General features: G+C 43.2%; 1 protein-coding gene across 1 annotated transcript in view; it reads left to right on the top strand.

Annotated features, from left to right (window-relative positions):
* LOC145402163 (RNA polymerase II-associated protein 1) overlaps window positions 1-12,150 on the top strand; it is a 46,894-nt gene extending 34,744 nt beyond the window's left edge. Inside the window, exons 8-11 of the mRNA XM_080274282.1 lie at window positions 3,693-3,887; window positions 5,289-5,395; window positions 6,570-6,813; window positions 9,955-12,150. Coding sequence (XP_080130408.1) covers window positions 3,693-3,887; window positions 5,289-5,395; window positions 6,570-6,813; window positions 9,955-12,114 — 2,706 coding nt within the window. The 3' untranslated portion in view covers window positions 12,115-12,150. The remainder of the gene's footprint in view (window positions 1-3,692; window positions 3,888-5,288; window positions 5,396-6,569; window positions 6,814-9,954) is intronic.
* Window positions 12,151-16,841: the final 4,691 nt, after the last annotated feature.

The raw sequence follows: 16,841 nt of genomic DNA, 5'->3' as shown, positions 1-16,841 counted from the left end.
CACTCACACACACACACACACACACACACACACACACACACACACACACACACACACACACACACACACACACACACACACACACACACACACACACACATAGGAGACAAGCAGGGGTGGAGGAGGGCTGGGGGATGGAGAGGGAGACAGCCAGGGGTGGGGGAAGACAGGGGGACAGGGAGGGAGACATGTCTGGCAGTGCTGAGTGTGGTGGGGGTTGGTAGAGGGATGGGGAGGAGAAGCGAGGGAATGGAGGGAGAACAGGAGGACCGGGAGAGCCTTTTTTCAAACCTAGAGAGGGGCGCGATGCCAGACTGGACAGGCGGGGTGTTGGACTACTGAGGCGACGGACATTCAGAGTGTTTGGATTGTGGAAATGTTTCCCTATTTCTTGTGTTCGGTCTAGTGAAGCACCGGTTATCAGTGCCCTGGATAATGGGGTATGAGTGTATACTATATTTATGGTAGCCTTAAATTATAAACACAGAGACTCCTTTACTCTAGCTTGTTAGTGCTGTATTCCATTTCTCCATTACTGTATTCCTCCCCCTTTTTTTATATGAAAGTCTGCAGAAATTGTCATCATCATCATCATCATCTGGACCTTCTTTCCCACCTTGGGGCAGAGTGAGGAGCAACAACATTCAAACAGCCCAAGTTTGCCCAGTTCAATCGGCCACGCTTCCATTCACTCATCATTCAAGCTCGCAGAATCCTGGCTATGTCTGATAAGCCAAAAGCTTTCACCACGTTCTGTAGCCTTACATAAACATATCCGATAGAGTCAATCTCTGATCATGCACTTATTACAGCATTCTTCTAGTCAGTTCAGTCCCTTGTCAGTCCCCTAGTCTCACCGCCTTCCATACCTCTCTTCCTCACGCATACATTGACCATATCCCTCCACCTTCTCCTTGGCCTACCTCACCTCTTCCCTTCTTCGCTCAGATATACCTTTTTCACCACACTATTGTTATCCATTCTCTCCACATAACCATACTATCTCGGTACACTCTTATCGATACTGGTGTCCACAGACTTCCTCACTCCACATCTTTCACGAATCACATTATTTTGTATCTTGTCCACCGTCTGTACTCCACACACATTCCTCAGCAATCCTATCTCCACTGCTCTCACTCTTGACTTTTCATTTTCATGCCACACCATAGTCTCACCGATGTGATAAAGTTGGCACTAACACTTCTTCATGTAAGCTTCATGCAGAAGCCTCTGTTTCTTATCAAGGCCTCCATAGCATCAGCTACTTTCCTTCCTTGTGTCACTCTACTTTCCACTTCTTTTGCACATTTTCCTCTCCTTTCTAGCACTGTACCAAGGTATTTGAACTCTTTCACCAATTCCAGTGTCTCTCCTTTCATTGTCACATTACACTGGGAGTCACCTTCTTTTTCAGTAACAATCACTTTACTTTTTTCTGCACTTACTCTCAAGGCATGATGGTTACAGCCATCAACAAAACTCTGCACTAGTTCCAAGTTTTTGTTTGGTATTTGTAATTATCACTGCATCATCAGCATAAAACAAATTTGAGATATTCCATGTCACCATGCATTACCAATGCCATCCCTCTCTCCGTTACTTGTGTTTTTAATTCTGTCAGCACCCCATCCATGTATATGTTGAACAGCCATAGGGACATCACACAATCTTGTTGCATGCCCACATTGATCGTGAGCCATTCACTTAGATACCCTTTTTTTGTGTGTGTGTGTGTGTGTTTTTTTTTTTAATGCTTGGAAGAAGGAACCAAAGGCCATGAGCCTGCAATAACTGTTCCTTCCAAGAGAAAAACAAAATACAAGAGTGAGCCAAATTCAAGATCCGACCATTTCGAGATGCCTGGACACACCACGTTTGAAAGACTGGAGATCGTAGCTAGCAGGAAATACAGACAGAGGGAGACAGTTCCAGAATTGACCTGTTGCGTAAATGAAGGACTGGGAGTAACTGTTAACTCTTGCATTAGAGAGTTGGACAGAAAAGGGATGAGAGTTTACTGCTGGACGGAGCGCCCGTTGCAGAAGTGGAGGAATGCAAGCAGACAGTTCAAAGGAGCACACCCCTCTGCACATGCCTCACTACCATCATAAAAACTCATGATGGCACCTAGCAGCTTACCATCTACACCATACATGCACAAAACCTTCCACAATCCTTCTCATTGTACTTTGCTGTATGCTTTTTCCAGATCCATAAATGCCATAAACTCATTATAGTCCTTCTCACAAGCCATCTCCACTTACTTCAAATATTTGATCTACACATCCTCTGACACTCTTAAAGTCAATCTGTTCACCCTGTTTATCACTCACTTGGACTTCTGATATCTCTCGTACTTTCTCTATACTGTACAGTAAAACCTCAATATACTGGACTTCAATTGACTGGAATTTGCTTTTATCGGAATCGAGGAGCTAATTGACTTAATTCTTATATTGTATATCGGAAAAAGTCCGATAAAGCCAGAAGCAGTCCAGACTGCCTGACCACTTCAGCTGTGTTCACCACAATAAGGTAAATAAAAAACGTGTTTATTAGTGTACAGTACATTATCCATCCATCCATCCATCATCTAATCCTATGTTGCCCCATGAGGAGCGTAGGATCCCAGGGCCAGGCAAGTTGGTCCTGGCACTTAAGATGAGAGTGACCTGCCTCACTCATCCCTGACTGGCATTACGTGAGCAATCAACCCCAGCCATCCCTTGGACATGAACCTTCACCGGCTCAATCCGATTGGAGCACCATTATTACCCACTAAACCACCAGGCGCCAAAATTTGGTTATATGGTTACCACCCAGCATAGTAAATGGTTTCCTGGTGTACAGGAAACCATTTGGCTTGTCACTCAGTGTAGAGTCACCCATAGGCAGAAGGAAGAGGAAAGAATGAAGGAAAGAAAGACACAAAAGGGAGTGCAAAGTCACCCTCAGGCAGAAGAAAGAGGAAAGAATGAAGAAAAGAAAGACAGAAGAGGATGGATGAAAAGAAGGATGGAGGAGAGGAAAGGGCAGACATCCGAGAGCAGCACTACATCAAGTGAATGGATGGTGAGTGCCTCCACCTACCACACAACAGTATATTATTATTATATATATTATACCATTTGATTATTGCAGTGAATGTATAATGCAGTACAGTACTGCAGTGGTAGTGAAAACAGTTCAAAAACCTTTAGTGCAATCTGAACTAATGTTTGATATATCGGAAAAAGTCCGGGTTAGCAGGGGGAAGTGTTGATGTTGCTTTTTTTGGAGTTTTGCTCTTTTTGGAATGATTTGGGTCCCAATTAGTCCATTACAGTGAGGTTTTACTGTAATTCTTCCATATAACTTCCCTATCACGCTCAGTAAACTTATGCAATGACAGTTCTTGCACTCCCTTTGCTCACCATTATTTTTGTACTGGAGTACAGTCGTAAATAAAATTAAATACATGTACAGTACAGGTATACCTTGCCGCGCCCCTGTTTAACGATGGGCCCTCTGAAGTCATGTCCACATGCGATAGGTCGAACTTTTGAATCACAAGTGTTCCCGCGACCAGCCGAGCCCATCCACCTCCCAGGATGTGCAGAAATGCTCACGTCCAAGTGTGTGTGCAAGTGTGTGTGTACAGAGAGAAAGAGAGAGAGAGAGAGAGAGAGAGAGAAATGTTGCCACTGCAGGTTGAGGCTGGAGGAGTGCTGTTGCTGCGATTTGCCCTGGATGAGTCATCCCATTTGGTGTACAGTGAGGCAGTACGAGCGCTGCTGCACCTCATCTCCAGTGATCCTGACACCCGTTGCCTGGAACTGGCCCGACCCTGGTCACCGGCGGGTCTGGAACCTGGTGTGGCCAGTCGAGTCCATGCCAGTGACAAGGTCAGATTGGGGAGCAGTTCTTAGGGCTGGATACCTAAGCCTTAAATTACGGAGTAGATTGCAAGATAGATAGATAGATTGCAAGTCCCTAATTTTTGACAGTCATTATGGAATGCATACATCCCACGTTACAGAATGCAGTCATTGGTGATTGAGGGAGCCAAATACATTCTGTCTTTGTCATGTACTTTCAGAAATATCATTGGAAATTTTGGGCTTTCCTTACTAAAAAATTATCTGAAGTTCTAAACTTAGACTTTAACACCAAGATCAGCATGACTGTCTGGTGCACAGTTTTGTTTATTTCAAAGAAAGGACTGAAGCCTGCAAAATATCTCAGATAGGAAAAAAAAAATTGAGAGCTGAATTCAAGATATGTTCATTCTGAGAAGCTTGGATACTGTAATTAAAAACTAGAGGTCATAAGAAGGAAAGATGGAATCAAAAAGACTATTTCAGTGTATACATTATAGGGATTAAGAAATAATACTGTAATGTCATTTTTAACAAATGTTCCATTCCTGGGGATAAAGACATAACATTGCACTGTCATTTTTAATAATATTGAGCCTGTTTAAGTACTTGGGTAGTGTGATGAGTAAGGACGGAATTTTAGAGGGTGAAGTACTTGAAAGGGTACAACAGGGAAGAAAGGTTGCTGGTACTTTGAAAGCAGTGATAAGGAACAGGGATGTGAGGTGAGCTTGGAAATACAAAAAAAGTCTCTGCATGACAGTATTGCGATACCAACTGTAACGTATGGAAGTGAAGCTTGGACCATTGTTGGTAGGATGCAAGTCAAGAGTGAGAGCAGTGGAAATGAGTTATGTGAGAGGAACATGTGGAGTTACGTAGAGAGTCAGACTGACAAATGAGGAAGTGAAGGAGCATTGTGGTGTTGATGTTGATGTGATAGGCAGCATTAGGAGAAACACACTGAGGTGGTTTGGACATGTGGAGAGGATAGAAAGCAGGAGACGAGGAGAGTTTATGTGAGTGAGGTAGAGGGGGGAGAGGGAGGAGGAGGCCAAGGATGAGATGGAGAGATGGAGTGGAGAGGTATATGAGAGAGGGGGATGTGAGCTGGGAGCAGGGCAATGAAATGGCGAGGGACAGGGCGACATGGAGACGATCTGTTTGTGGCCACCCTTTACGGGATTAAGGCATCTGGCAGTGGATAGATAGGTTACCAAAAATAATTTCAGTTTACCATTCTAGAGTTCAACGCTGCAACTTATTCCTAACTGTCCTTGAGCGATGTCATCATGCAAAGATATAAGGAAGAGTTAATGCATTATCACTGACTGAAATATTCTGGGTACTGTACTCTGCTATCACTTCTTAGGGCAACTGTACATCACAGAGAAATTTCCTCAAGTAAGTTGTTTTTGTTGACATCAGGCAAGGCAAGAGCTTGATAAGGAGGAGAGTGAGCTGAAGGACCATGAGATAGTGAAGCTGGATGTGATCCGAGCACTCATCAGGACTGACACTCACTTGAGGCTAAGGTATGTTGACTGTTTTACTCTCAGGCTGCTATGACTCACCATGGGTTTAATAAAATAGTCAGTGGTTAGCTGGAATAGAGACTCAGGAGTGTGAATGTTGAACTACGTAGCCAGATTGATGCCTTGTGGTCTAGTGGGTTAATGTGTTCCAACCAGATGTGCCATATAAAGGCTTATGTAAGGGCTGATTGAGATTTATAGATCCTATCATGACATTCAGGGATGAACAACTGGTCATATATCTTAAAGTTCGACTGAGTAGCCTTACCCAGGATCCCTTCGCTGTTCATGTGCCAATTAAGGATTTGATGATAGCTACTGTAGATAGAAAGATAGATCAGTAGATAGATTGATAGGTAGATAGATAGATAGTCCCAATGACCCCTAGGGTTTCACTTAACACTCAGGTTTCTATGATTCAGTCATCTAAAAATATCATCTGGCATGAGCCAAAATAGCATTATACAGTTATCTCAACCATGAGGGGATAAATGGTGACAGTAGTAACAGCTTGAGGGACACGTGAACCAAAAAGACTCCCAGGTGCCATAAATATTCAGTAGCCACTGCCTTGACCAGGGTTGAAAAGCTGAAATGCACACTACGAACTTTCAGCAAATTGATCCATCAGTGATGCAGCTTTTACAAGAATGCACATAGACTTTGTATCCATCAGTGTAAAGTTATTTCCCAACTTTTAAAAACCTGAATGTGTTTTTGTCTCTCTAGTTGTTAACTCTCAGGTTTTGGTGCCTCACTCTCAACTAAATAAAATTACCTAGCATTAGTTGAATTAGAAAACTGTTCTCGAGACCATGAATGGATTAATGGTGACAGGTGAAACTGGATTCTTCAGACTGCTCCCATGGCTCGGATACAGTTATTTTACCAGTACATGGGGAGGGTATGTAGGTAATCGGGCACCATATAAGGTTAATCATATAATGTACACTTAACCCCTTGAATCTGGTGATATATATTTTTTCAGATGATGTATATAGCTTGAGTAAAGCCTTTTATGTTGAAGGAGTTTAATAAGACTACAGTATTTCAGTCCCATCAAGTTTTAAAAGCTTTTCGTAAGCTGAATGAAAGATGTTGAAAGTAGCAAGAATAAGATAAGAAAGATGTCCTTGTAGTGAAGGGATTAATCACTGCACAAGCATCACCTCAGGTACCTCCTGGAGACCACCAAACCAGGGCCAGAGACAGTAACCAACATCCTTGGACTACTGACACGTATAGCCCAGCACTCCCTGGTGGCTGCGTGGAGTCTGGCTCGCACCCCGCGCCTCCTGCACATCATCATACACAATTTCTTACCACATAACCTCTCACCACTCTTCTCAGGCACCCCCGTCACAACCATGACCACATTGTATGGGGTCCCACTTAGGCATGCATTACAGTTTTTGAGGGTAAGTGCAGAGGTGTGAGAGGGAGAGTTGTTGTTATTGTGGTCCCAGGCTTATCTGAATATGAACTTGGGTTGTAGGAACTGGCCACTTCAGCTGGATGCTTCAGGAGATTTTTTGTGGAGGTTACGATGAAAGATTATTTATATTTCAAGAGGGATGGAGGATGGCCTGGAGGCATGGGGGGGATGATGATGAATGGTTGAGAACAAGGTGATATGATGAGTGGGCTGATTGAAATTGGTTGGCCTAGAGTGGCAACCAGGACACTGCTTTGTAGGGTCCCTCCTAGGCATACTCGAAAATTACTGAGGGTGAGTGCTGCAATGGTACAGCCAGGGGCAAAAGTTTACCTACTGTTCCTCTGCATGTATTTCACACTTGGGGCATGTCCACCACTTTTCTCTTTAGTGCAGTACACTGTATCAGTGATAATCTGTGGGCAGTGAAGCATACCAAAGCTCTCTCATTTTAGCAGTATTAGCTAACAGAGGAAAGTGAGCAACTTAGTAGAAGGGGTGAAATATTAGGAGAACTTTTGTCTCCAGCTGGATACAGTATAGGATTGCTTAGAGGAGTGAGAAAGTGGTGATGGTAGTTGAAGAACAAGGTGAAGTAAAAGTGAACTATATGATGAAGGGTGACCTAGACTGGTGAGAGGATAGAGAAAGTAGACCAAGAACAAAGTGAAATTAAATACATATGGGAGGGTGATTTAGAGTGGTGAGAATGTAGTGATGTAGACCATGAACAAGGTAAAATGAAAGAAAAATACTTGAGAGAGTGTGACCTAGAGTGGTATCTGTGAAGCTAGTCTGTGATATCTATCAGTGAGGCATGCACTGTAGTTTTTGAGGGTGAGCAGTGTGTGAAGGCAGGTGACCAAGTGTGGTGGAAGTTGGTGGTGGAAGACTGAGAAAGAAGTTGCAGAAATGAAGATAAAAAGTGAAGTTTACAAAGTAGGGTAACATATAATAGTAGCAGCTTTACAGATACAGACTTTAGTTTTTGAAGATGAGCAACACATGAAACAGGGTAACTTTGACTGGTGGAAGAATGAAGAGTGCATGGGAGGAGCAGGAAGGTTGTGATGGGTGAAAGAGGAGAGAAAGATGATGAGTACACTAAGGAGAGCAGCCTGGGTTGGTTGACAAGATAGGTAGAGAGGCTGAGAGTGGGCTGTGAGTGCCTGAGAGTTGCTGTGAGTGGTTGAGAGTGGCTGAGAGTTGCTGTGAGTGGTTGAGAATTGGCTGTAAGTGGCTGAGAGTTGGCTGTGAGTAATTGGGAGTTGGTAGTGAGTGGCTAAGAGTTAGCAGTGAGTGCCTGAGAGTTGGCTGTGCATGTCTGAGAGTTTGTTACTAAAACATGTAGAACAAACAGGGAAGTTGACAGCATTTATTTAAAAAAAAAAAAAAAAAAAAAAAAAAAAAAAAAAAAAACTTGGCTGTTGAAAAATAACATCTCATAAGACTGATGCACAAAATTGTGTCATTTTGGCCTAAACATGCAGTACAGCGATCCCTTGGTTATCATGCATAGTTGGTACCAAGCCTAGTGCATGATAATGAAACTATAGAACCTATGGGATTTTTCCTAAATGGTACTTGGCACCCTGCTCGTATAACCCAAATTTTCCCTTTTACAACATTTATAACTAGTAAATACATACATACTGTTGTGGTATCAGAAATTCACATAGGCATTGTTAGGTTAACAGAAAGTGATGAAAAGGGCACAGTAAGGAAGAAACATGTGCCATAGACAAACATGAAATGGGCTTGAGGTAAGGGGTTGTGAGGCAAGGTGGAGAGTTAGTGATCTCCACCATCTTGGATTAACTCCTTGAGTAGAGCCTCATTTTTGAATCCCACAAGGGCACCAGAAACCACAGATGCTGCACATCATTGTTGGCAGAAACTAGCTCAGGTGAGCAGTAACGATGTTTTGAATAGAAAAATGCCCGGTAATGGCAGGAGTGCAGATTTTCATTGTGCTGTGAAAATGAAAACCTCGTTAACTAAATTTGCAATAACCAGGGGACCACATTATTTACAGCTTGGCAATGATGGTGCAGCAGATTAAGGTGGAATGATCTAGTGATGGATATGTGGGAGGGTGGCTTAGGGAGGTGACTAGATGGTGATGAAAGGGTTGAGAATATTGTGGAAAAAGTGTAGGAGTACTTGTGAAAATTGTGGCAGTTTGTGAATATTGTGAGATTTAACATAAGCACACACTCCATTTTATTTGAGAAATCCATAATTCTTGTTTCTCAGTATTGCAGCATTTCATTCTTCTATACTCTGGTTCTCCAAAATAAAATAATTTTCATTTAGGCATGTTGTTCTTGTTTATACATGTTGTTAGGTAGGCACAGTATTTTATTATGAATATTTAAGAATGCATTGTAACTTGTTTTTTCATTTTGTTCCTACCATTCCTTCCACAAAACGACATATAGTATACACACCTTCACATGTTACCCCATGGATTTTAGTATTGTAATTTTTTTCTTTCTGTTCTGACCATTCCTCCTACATAATAACATTTGGTATATGCACCTTCACATGTTACCACATTAGTTTTAGTACTGTAGCTTTTTTTCTTTCTTCTCCGACCATTCCTCCCACAAAATAACATGTGGTACACACATCTTCACATGTTACCCCATGGGATTTAGTACTGTAGCTTTTTCTTTCTGTTCTTACCATTCCTCTCACATAACATATGGTACACACACCTTCACATGTTACTACATGGGTTTTAGCACTGTAGACTTACAATTTATACTAATATATGCCAGGGATATCTTATTCAGGACTATTATGATGATATTAGCAGGTCTTGTGGAAGATCACAGAAATATATGTTAACAGAACTCAGATGATCAGAACTGTCTTAGGTTTGCTGGGATTTGTCATACACTCTTCCAGTCAGCACTCTACTTCACTTGTACTTGAACACCATCTCAGTACCAGAGCAGGGCAAGCACAAGGATCATACAGTTGAAGAACAGATGAGCTGTTGAGTTGTGTGCAGGCTGTAGTATCTTCCAAGATGTTTTTTCTAGCAAGTACAGGACATTCCTGCCGAAGGTTGTTAGTTGGCCTAATTTTTAATGATTGCCATTTTCCAATCCCACAGGTGCTGGCTTCCAAAGGTCGTGAACTTGCTGCTCTTCTGGTCAACACATATGAGGTGATGAGCCGGATTCTGATCTATGTGTCACTGGAGCCTTCGGTAGTCAATTTACCCTTGCAGGAGGCCTTACTATTGAGTCAAGAAGCATATGCTGTTTGGGCTGTCTTCCTTGCCTATGGTCTCTCAAAATCAGTGGAATCTGTACTGAGCTTTTACCCATTATTTGTGAAGCAGCTGGTCTTTTACCGGGACCGAGTGGATGTAAATGAGGCCACTGACCAAAATAAGTTCAATTATGATGTGGGAGCTCAGATGATAAACACGTTGACCCGAGCAGTAAATGTAGCAGCTTCACACTCCCTCCTCCACGCTAGAATGAAGCTGAATCAGGGGACGCTGTTAGGCCTCGATGGCAAGAGCCAGGTGTTGCAACCTCCCGACCTGACTTGGAATGACCTTAGAGATCTGCCACATTTGGTTGAGACATGTCTGGCCAAGTGGCTGGTTCAAATCAGTCGAGTGGCCCAAGCTTCATTTTCGGCCTTAAGGCTCATTGGAAGCTGTTGTGATTTCTTGAGTGCGTATTACATGAAATGGAAAGACCAAACATCATACAGTGCTGAGATGGTGCTCAGGATGATTGAGACTTTGTACAATAATGTTATTTCACCATCACTTATGACAACCAGTTTTCAAAGTCTCCTTGCTTCCTTGGCCCGCCACTCTTGTCTTATCAGCACCCAGAAGCCAGGCACACAGAGAGACCCAATAAACCTTGGTTCCCTTGGCTGTGTTAGCTTTGGAGGGGAGGTGGTACCAATTATCCAGCCTTCCTCCCCATTCCCTCTTCTTTTGCCTCTCTCAACCCTCCTCCTCTCTCTCCATTCCCTCCATCCAGCTCTAAACCCTTCCTCTACAATACAGTTGTTGGATTCACAAGAAGTTTTAGAATATCTCATCAGAGTTTGCTCATCCAAGAGAAATCTCTCCGAACACTGGTTAGCCAGAATAGAGACTCATTTCATCAGCAACCTCCTTCAATTGGCAGGTGTGACTGATGTGAACAAGAGAGAGCTGTACCACCAGACATCCATGTGTGTAGTAACATGTGTACATAAAGGTGATGAACACTTGATTAAGGTACTACTGACTCAAGTGATCTGTAACCCAAAGTTTGTACCTGATCTCTCTGGGGTGAGTGGTAGTGTTGGGGACCTGAGTGTTAGGGATTATGAGCCACTTAAATCACCAGCCTTAGCACAACCAGTTCTAACGCCTGTCCAGCTGACTGCAACAATTGTCCAAGCTCTCCCAGCTATTGGAAGTGAGCTAAGCGGATCACTGATCACAAAACGGGAATACGAAGCAAGTGCAGTGCTTAAAAATGGCATTCCTTTTGTGATTAATGGAATCACAATAAGCCACACTGAGTTTCCACTGTGCCTAGATTCTTACTGGCCTCTGAGCCCCATCAAGCATGCTTATAAATCTTCGCAGATTCCCCAGACACATAAACAGGACATGCAAGGGTACAAGACTGACCAGTCGTCGCCTGAGGACCTTCTAACAGTCACTCGTTGCTTACAGATGGCCTACTTAGGGTTAAAGCACAGACGTAGCACAGTCTTGCGCCCCAGCTCTCACATGTTCTGGCTGCAGCACCTTTCACTCACATTCCTTGCAGCCAATGACCTGTTTCTGGACCCTACTGTTAGTTCATATCTTCAGGGCTGCATTGCTGAGTTACTGAAACAGGATGGCTATGCAAAACTGGATCCTCATGGAACTATTGATTGTTTTACATCTTGCAGTGACTGGTATAAGAGGTTGGCAGAGCATTACATGAGTGTATCCTATGGTGATTCAACATTTGCCTTGTATCTGCTTGTCCCACTGCAGCAATATTTGCCAGCAGAGTTTCGGACAATTCTCTGGGGTGATCTCTGTGATGCCCTGCAGTTTGTTTACTTGACATCTGAGCAGGTTGGGAGGTTTCTACCATTGCGGCAGTTTCATCACCCAGCTGAGACAGAGGAGGGGCTGATATACAAGTATCGTGCCAGCCTCGGGTCTGGAATGATCAGTGCAACAAAAAATTCATTCCTTCATTCCCTGGCATTGCTCCACACTCAACATCACCTTGCTGGGCAGACTGCAGCATGAGGAGTCTGCTGGCCCAACTGAAGCATGAGGAGCCAGAGTCCCATTCAGTAATATCCATCATGTAGTTGAGAAACTAGATTTTTTTTTTTATTGTCTTCATGACCATATTAAATCCATGATGTATGGATTGGAAGTTGTGTTTAACATCTTGAGTCCAGTTACAATTTTTAAATTTCATTCTTGCCACTCACTTGATGTAGTGGTGCTTTAGGTGTCTGCCCTTTCCTCTCTTCCATCCTTCCTCTTCTGTCTTTCTTACCTTCATTCTTTCCTCTTCTGCCTATGGTTGTCTTTACACTCCCTCTTCTGTTTTTCTTTCCTTCAATCTTCCTCTTCCTTCTGCCTGTGGGTTACTATACAGTGAGTGACAAGCCAAGTGGTTTTCTGAACACCAGGAAACCATTTACCATGCTGAGTGGTAACCATAAAACAAAAATATGGTGTCTGGTGGTTAGTGAGTAATTAGGGTGCTCCAATTGGACTGAGCTGGTGCAGGTTTTTATCCAAGGCGTGTTTGGGGTTTATTGCTCATGTAATGCCACTCAGGGTTGAATGAGGCTGGTCACTCTCATCTTAAATGTCGGGTCCAACTTGCTTAGCCCCAGGTTCCTATGCTTCTCATGGGGCAACATAGGATTGGATGATGGATGGATGGATGGATGCTGTTATATGATTTTGTTCATTTTAGGAGAGACCCTGGTAATGAAGGGGCAAATGAAAGCTGTATCTAACACTTCCATTTTTGAAAAATCTCTCCAGATTTTAATAAAGTCATCAGATAGTATTAAAATTATAGTACAAAAGGCATCATGAAGTATAAATGGTTATGTCAAGTGGGTTGGTGGAGGGTTAGTGCCCCTCACCAAAATAAACAAGCTCATAAGACAAACGGCCACCCTTTATGGGATTAAGGTATCTGGCAATAGAGAGAGAGATTTTTAAAAAATTGGACTGGTTGATGATAGCAGAATAGCTATCAGTGCGCCAAACACTTAAACCATTGACAGGCCGTTTCCTCCATAGGTTGGCCTCACATGTTGTTATTGGTTGTAGTGTATGAAGTATCATCCTTTGATTTAAAAAAAAATGAAATTAATCAAGATGCTCAGAAGTGAAGAGAGATAAACACCAGAAATAAAAGCATGATACAGAGGCTCTTTTCCATTATTTTAATGCTGAAATCACACATTGTTTTATAAGCGGTTTCCACCCTTCACTTCTTAGTGTCCCAGGTCTCCTCTCTGGTATACTAATATTAAGAAAGATAATACAGTGGGGGTTGAAATGTTCCTTACAAAATCTTTGGTTATGCAAGAAATGTTATTAAAATGGCATTCATATTTCTTTATTATGTATTTTTCAAAATTAAACTGCAAATTTAATTGCAGAAATTATTACTGTTTAAAATGTTAACATTATGTAGAAAAAAAGCAACTACAGTGAGACATCAGTTTAACGGGCTTGTTCATGCCAGACTTTGAATATAACAGCCCCCTTGACCTTACTGGACAACTTTTTTTATTCTATACTAAACCAAGGTCCAATATAGGCAACCAGCCAGACAAAATTGTGAAATATCGAACCCAGACTAGGTATTTCCTCTTCTTTTTATTATTGTCTATAGCAATGAGGCCAGCTTTACAGTCAGACCTTGCTATATGATTACTTGTTATGCAATAAATCCCTAGAATGATGAACTAAAAGTTATACCAAGTTTTGTGATAATGATAACATTTGCTAAAATGACAATTGTAATTAACTACTAACAGCACTTCTATGCAGTTTCAGTGATGCATGCAAACTAACAGTCATATATTTGACCCAAGATGGCCACCCAGTACAGTCTATCCTCATCTAACACGGTTTTCGCTAACACAAAAATGGTCTAACACAGTATAATTTCCCGGAAGCACTATAGCTTTTAACGGCCATTGATGAAGCTAACTCGGTTATTTGAACTGGGCGGGCGGTGATGAGATGAATTATAGGAGCGTTGCCTTGCCAATGGGTGTCATCTAATCACACTTCAGGATTCTCGCTTTTGAACCACCCAACTAATCAGGACACTCCCTACTCCTGTTTGCGCCCCCACTCTGCCTGCTCCCGCTTGTGCCCCCAGTCTGCCTGTTCCCTCCGACATAGTGTGTTTCCTCTTATCCTCTCATAAGGTAAATAAAATGTGGTTTTTAACTGTAATAATACTCTTTTATAATATTTTGAACTATATTAATGCTTTCTAGGAGGTTAAAATTGGGGAGTATAAAAAAATTTTGCACCACAAAGAGGGAAAAAGTGGACTTTGGGCAGGGGTGCGGAAGGATTTAGGAGGTTTCAAGAGTCCCCGTAACACAAAATTTCTCAAACATGGTAGGTGTGCGGAAGCAATTAAACGTGTTAGATGAGGACAGACTGTATTTACATGTGCCGAACCCTCATCTCAGGATACTAAGCTGGTGGCCTTCTTCGCACCATCCCTTCGGAGACCTCATCTCCCTCATCCACTCTCTCATGTGTCCTGCACCTGGATCTCATCTCCCTCATCCACTCACTCACATGTCCTGCACCTGTGATCATCATCCGTGCCTTCTCTGAGTTATCTGACCTCCACTGTGTAAAAACATTGAAAAACCATTGCAGTCACCAAATAAGAAAGCAGGTGAGCAGCAAATAGTACTACGTACAATAAAAGTAGATGGATAACTGAAACTCATAACTTAATAATCATGTCTGGTGCAACCCCCAGTGGAAACCTTGGTGCTGCTGATGCTGCTGAGGACAAGACGAAAAGAGCATAGCCTTTTGCTTGATGTGAATTTGGACATTATTAAGTTCCATAAGGAGAGATGGAGTGAGCAAGATTGCTCAGGCCTTAAAAATACCCCAGACTAGGGTCTTTACGGGAATAAAGAAATCAGATGCTGTCCTAGTGATGTCACAGAACCTGCCTACCCTGACTACTAAACAACTAACCAGAACAAGGGAACTCATAATGTAGGAGATGGAGCATTTTCTAGCACTGTGAGTTAATGAACTGAACCAAGCGAAGCAGACCCTGCGTCGTAGTTTTATGAGTACTAAGGTTCTCGGTCTTTGGAAGGATCTCGGGTACCTCATGGATAAGCAAAAAGTGGAGGCCAAGGAGGAGTTCAGGGCTGGCAGGGGTTGGTTTGAGCAGTTTAAGGCTTGTGGTGGCCTTAGATATGTGACCATACATGGGGAGGTTGCTAGTGCTGAAAATATGAAAGCTGAGGCCTTCCCAGCGAACTTGAAGACAGTCGTTGAGGAAGGGGGATACTTTCCAAAACAGGTCCTGAATTTTGATGAGACAGACCTATTTTGGAAACATACCTCCCAGAAGACGTACATAAGCAAGGAAGAATGATATGTCACATTTGAGGCATCTGAAGACTGCCTCACCCTCCTTCTTGTGAATGTAGGGGGGTACCATAAGTTCAGACCCCTCCATGTTTATCATTAGAGGAATCCCTGGACACTGGCAAGGTAGGCTAAGGAGAACTTTGGGGTTATTTGGAAGTGTAACTCCAGGGCTTGGCTAACCTCTTCACTCTGCCGCTCTTACATGGCATGATACCTGTCCCCCCACCTGTGTGACTACATATGCCAGCCGGAGCAGTCTGGTAAACTGTTTCCTCCTCCTGGTTGACAACCTCCTGAGCCACCTTGATGGCATGGAGGACTGGGTGGATAATATCAGAGTGGTGTACCTGCCCACCAACACAACATTGTTGCTCCACCCAATGGACCAATGTGTCATTATTTTCAGGGCCCATTACCTCCACTGCACTGTGAATCTAATGGTGAGGGTGAGTGACCCAGGGGAGACTGACACAATATATCACATCTGGAAAATGTATAATATAAAAAACACCAGTGAAAGCATCATGGACCATGGAATGAGGTGCAATCAAGCACTCTGAATGTTATCTGGCAAAAAGTATGGCCAGAGTGTGTGCACTCCTTCACGGGGTTCCTGGCATTGGAGAACATCTGGCATGAAATTCTCAATCTCTCACATGAGTTAGGATTTGGTGAGGTTGACAGAGATGTTCAAGAGGTCCTTGACAGCCACACCAAACAACTCTCAGCAGAGGAGCTCATTGAGCTAAGGAAATGGGTGGCAGAGTCACAGGAAAGTGGCAAGGATGGCAGGGAGGACGAGCCCTTTCATGTTTTCAGATTCAAGACCTTGAAGGAGTTTCTAGCAAAGATGAGGAATTTCATACACTCGGCAAGGAGTGACGGTGTGACACACGACATAGAGCAACACATGAGACTGAACAGGGAGCTCTTGACATCAAAGAAAAAGGCAGCGTGGCAGACCACCATCATCTTCTTCCTCCATGCAACCAGTACTGAGGAAGACCCAAGGCCTTCAGTGAGTGGGGTGCAAATGCTATGTTCTCCCTCATCTGCCACCTTTGTATATGTCTCGTCTTCATTGCCATCTGGCTCACCCTTATGCTTCCCCACTGTCATGCTTCCCTGCTGCCACACTGCCACGTTCCTTCACTGCCACACTGCCATGCTCTCCCTCACCCTCACCGCATCACTCTCCATCACCCTTACTGCATCACTCTCCCTCACCCTCACCGCTTTATTCTTCCCATCTCTCTTCACCCCTTCTGAGGACCTGGAATGATTGTTCAGGCCCTCCAGCTGTCCCCCAGTCTTGGGGGTGCCCTTGGTGATGACAAACTGGCCTAGGA

The sequence above is a fragment of the Coenobita brevimanus genome, chromosome 57 (genome assembly GCF_032717465.1).
Source record: "Coenobita brevimanus isolate Jiangsu-jjx chromosome 57, ASM3271746v2, whole genome shotgun sequence".
Classification (NCBI taxonomy): Eukaryota; Metazoa; Arthropoda; class Malacostraca; order Decapoda; family Coenobitidae; genus Coenobita; species Coenobita brevimanus.
Note: the sequence above shows the minus strand (reverse complement) of the source record. Positions and strands in the feature narration are given on the sequence as shown.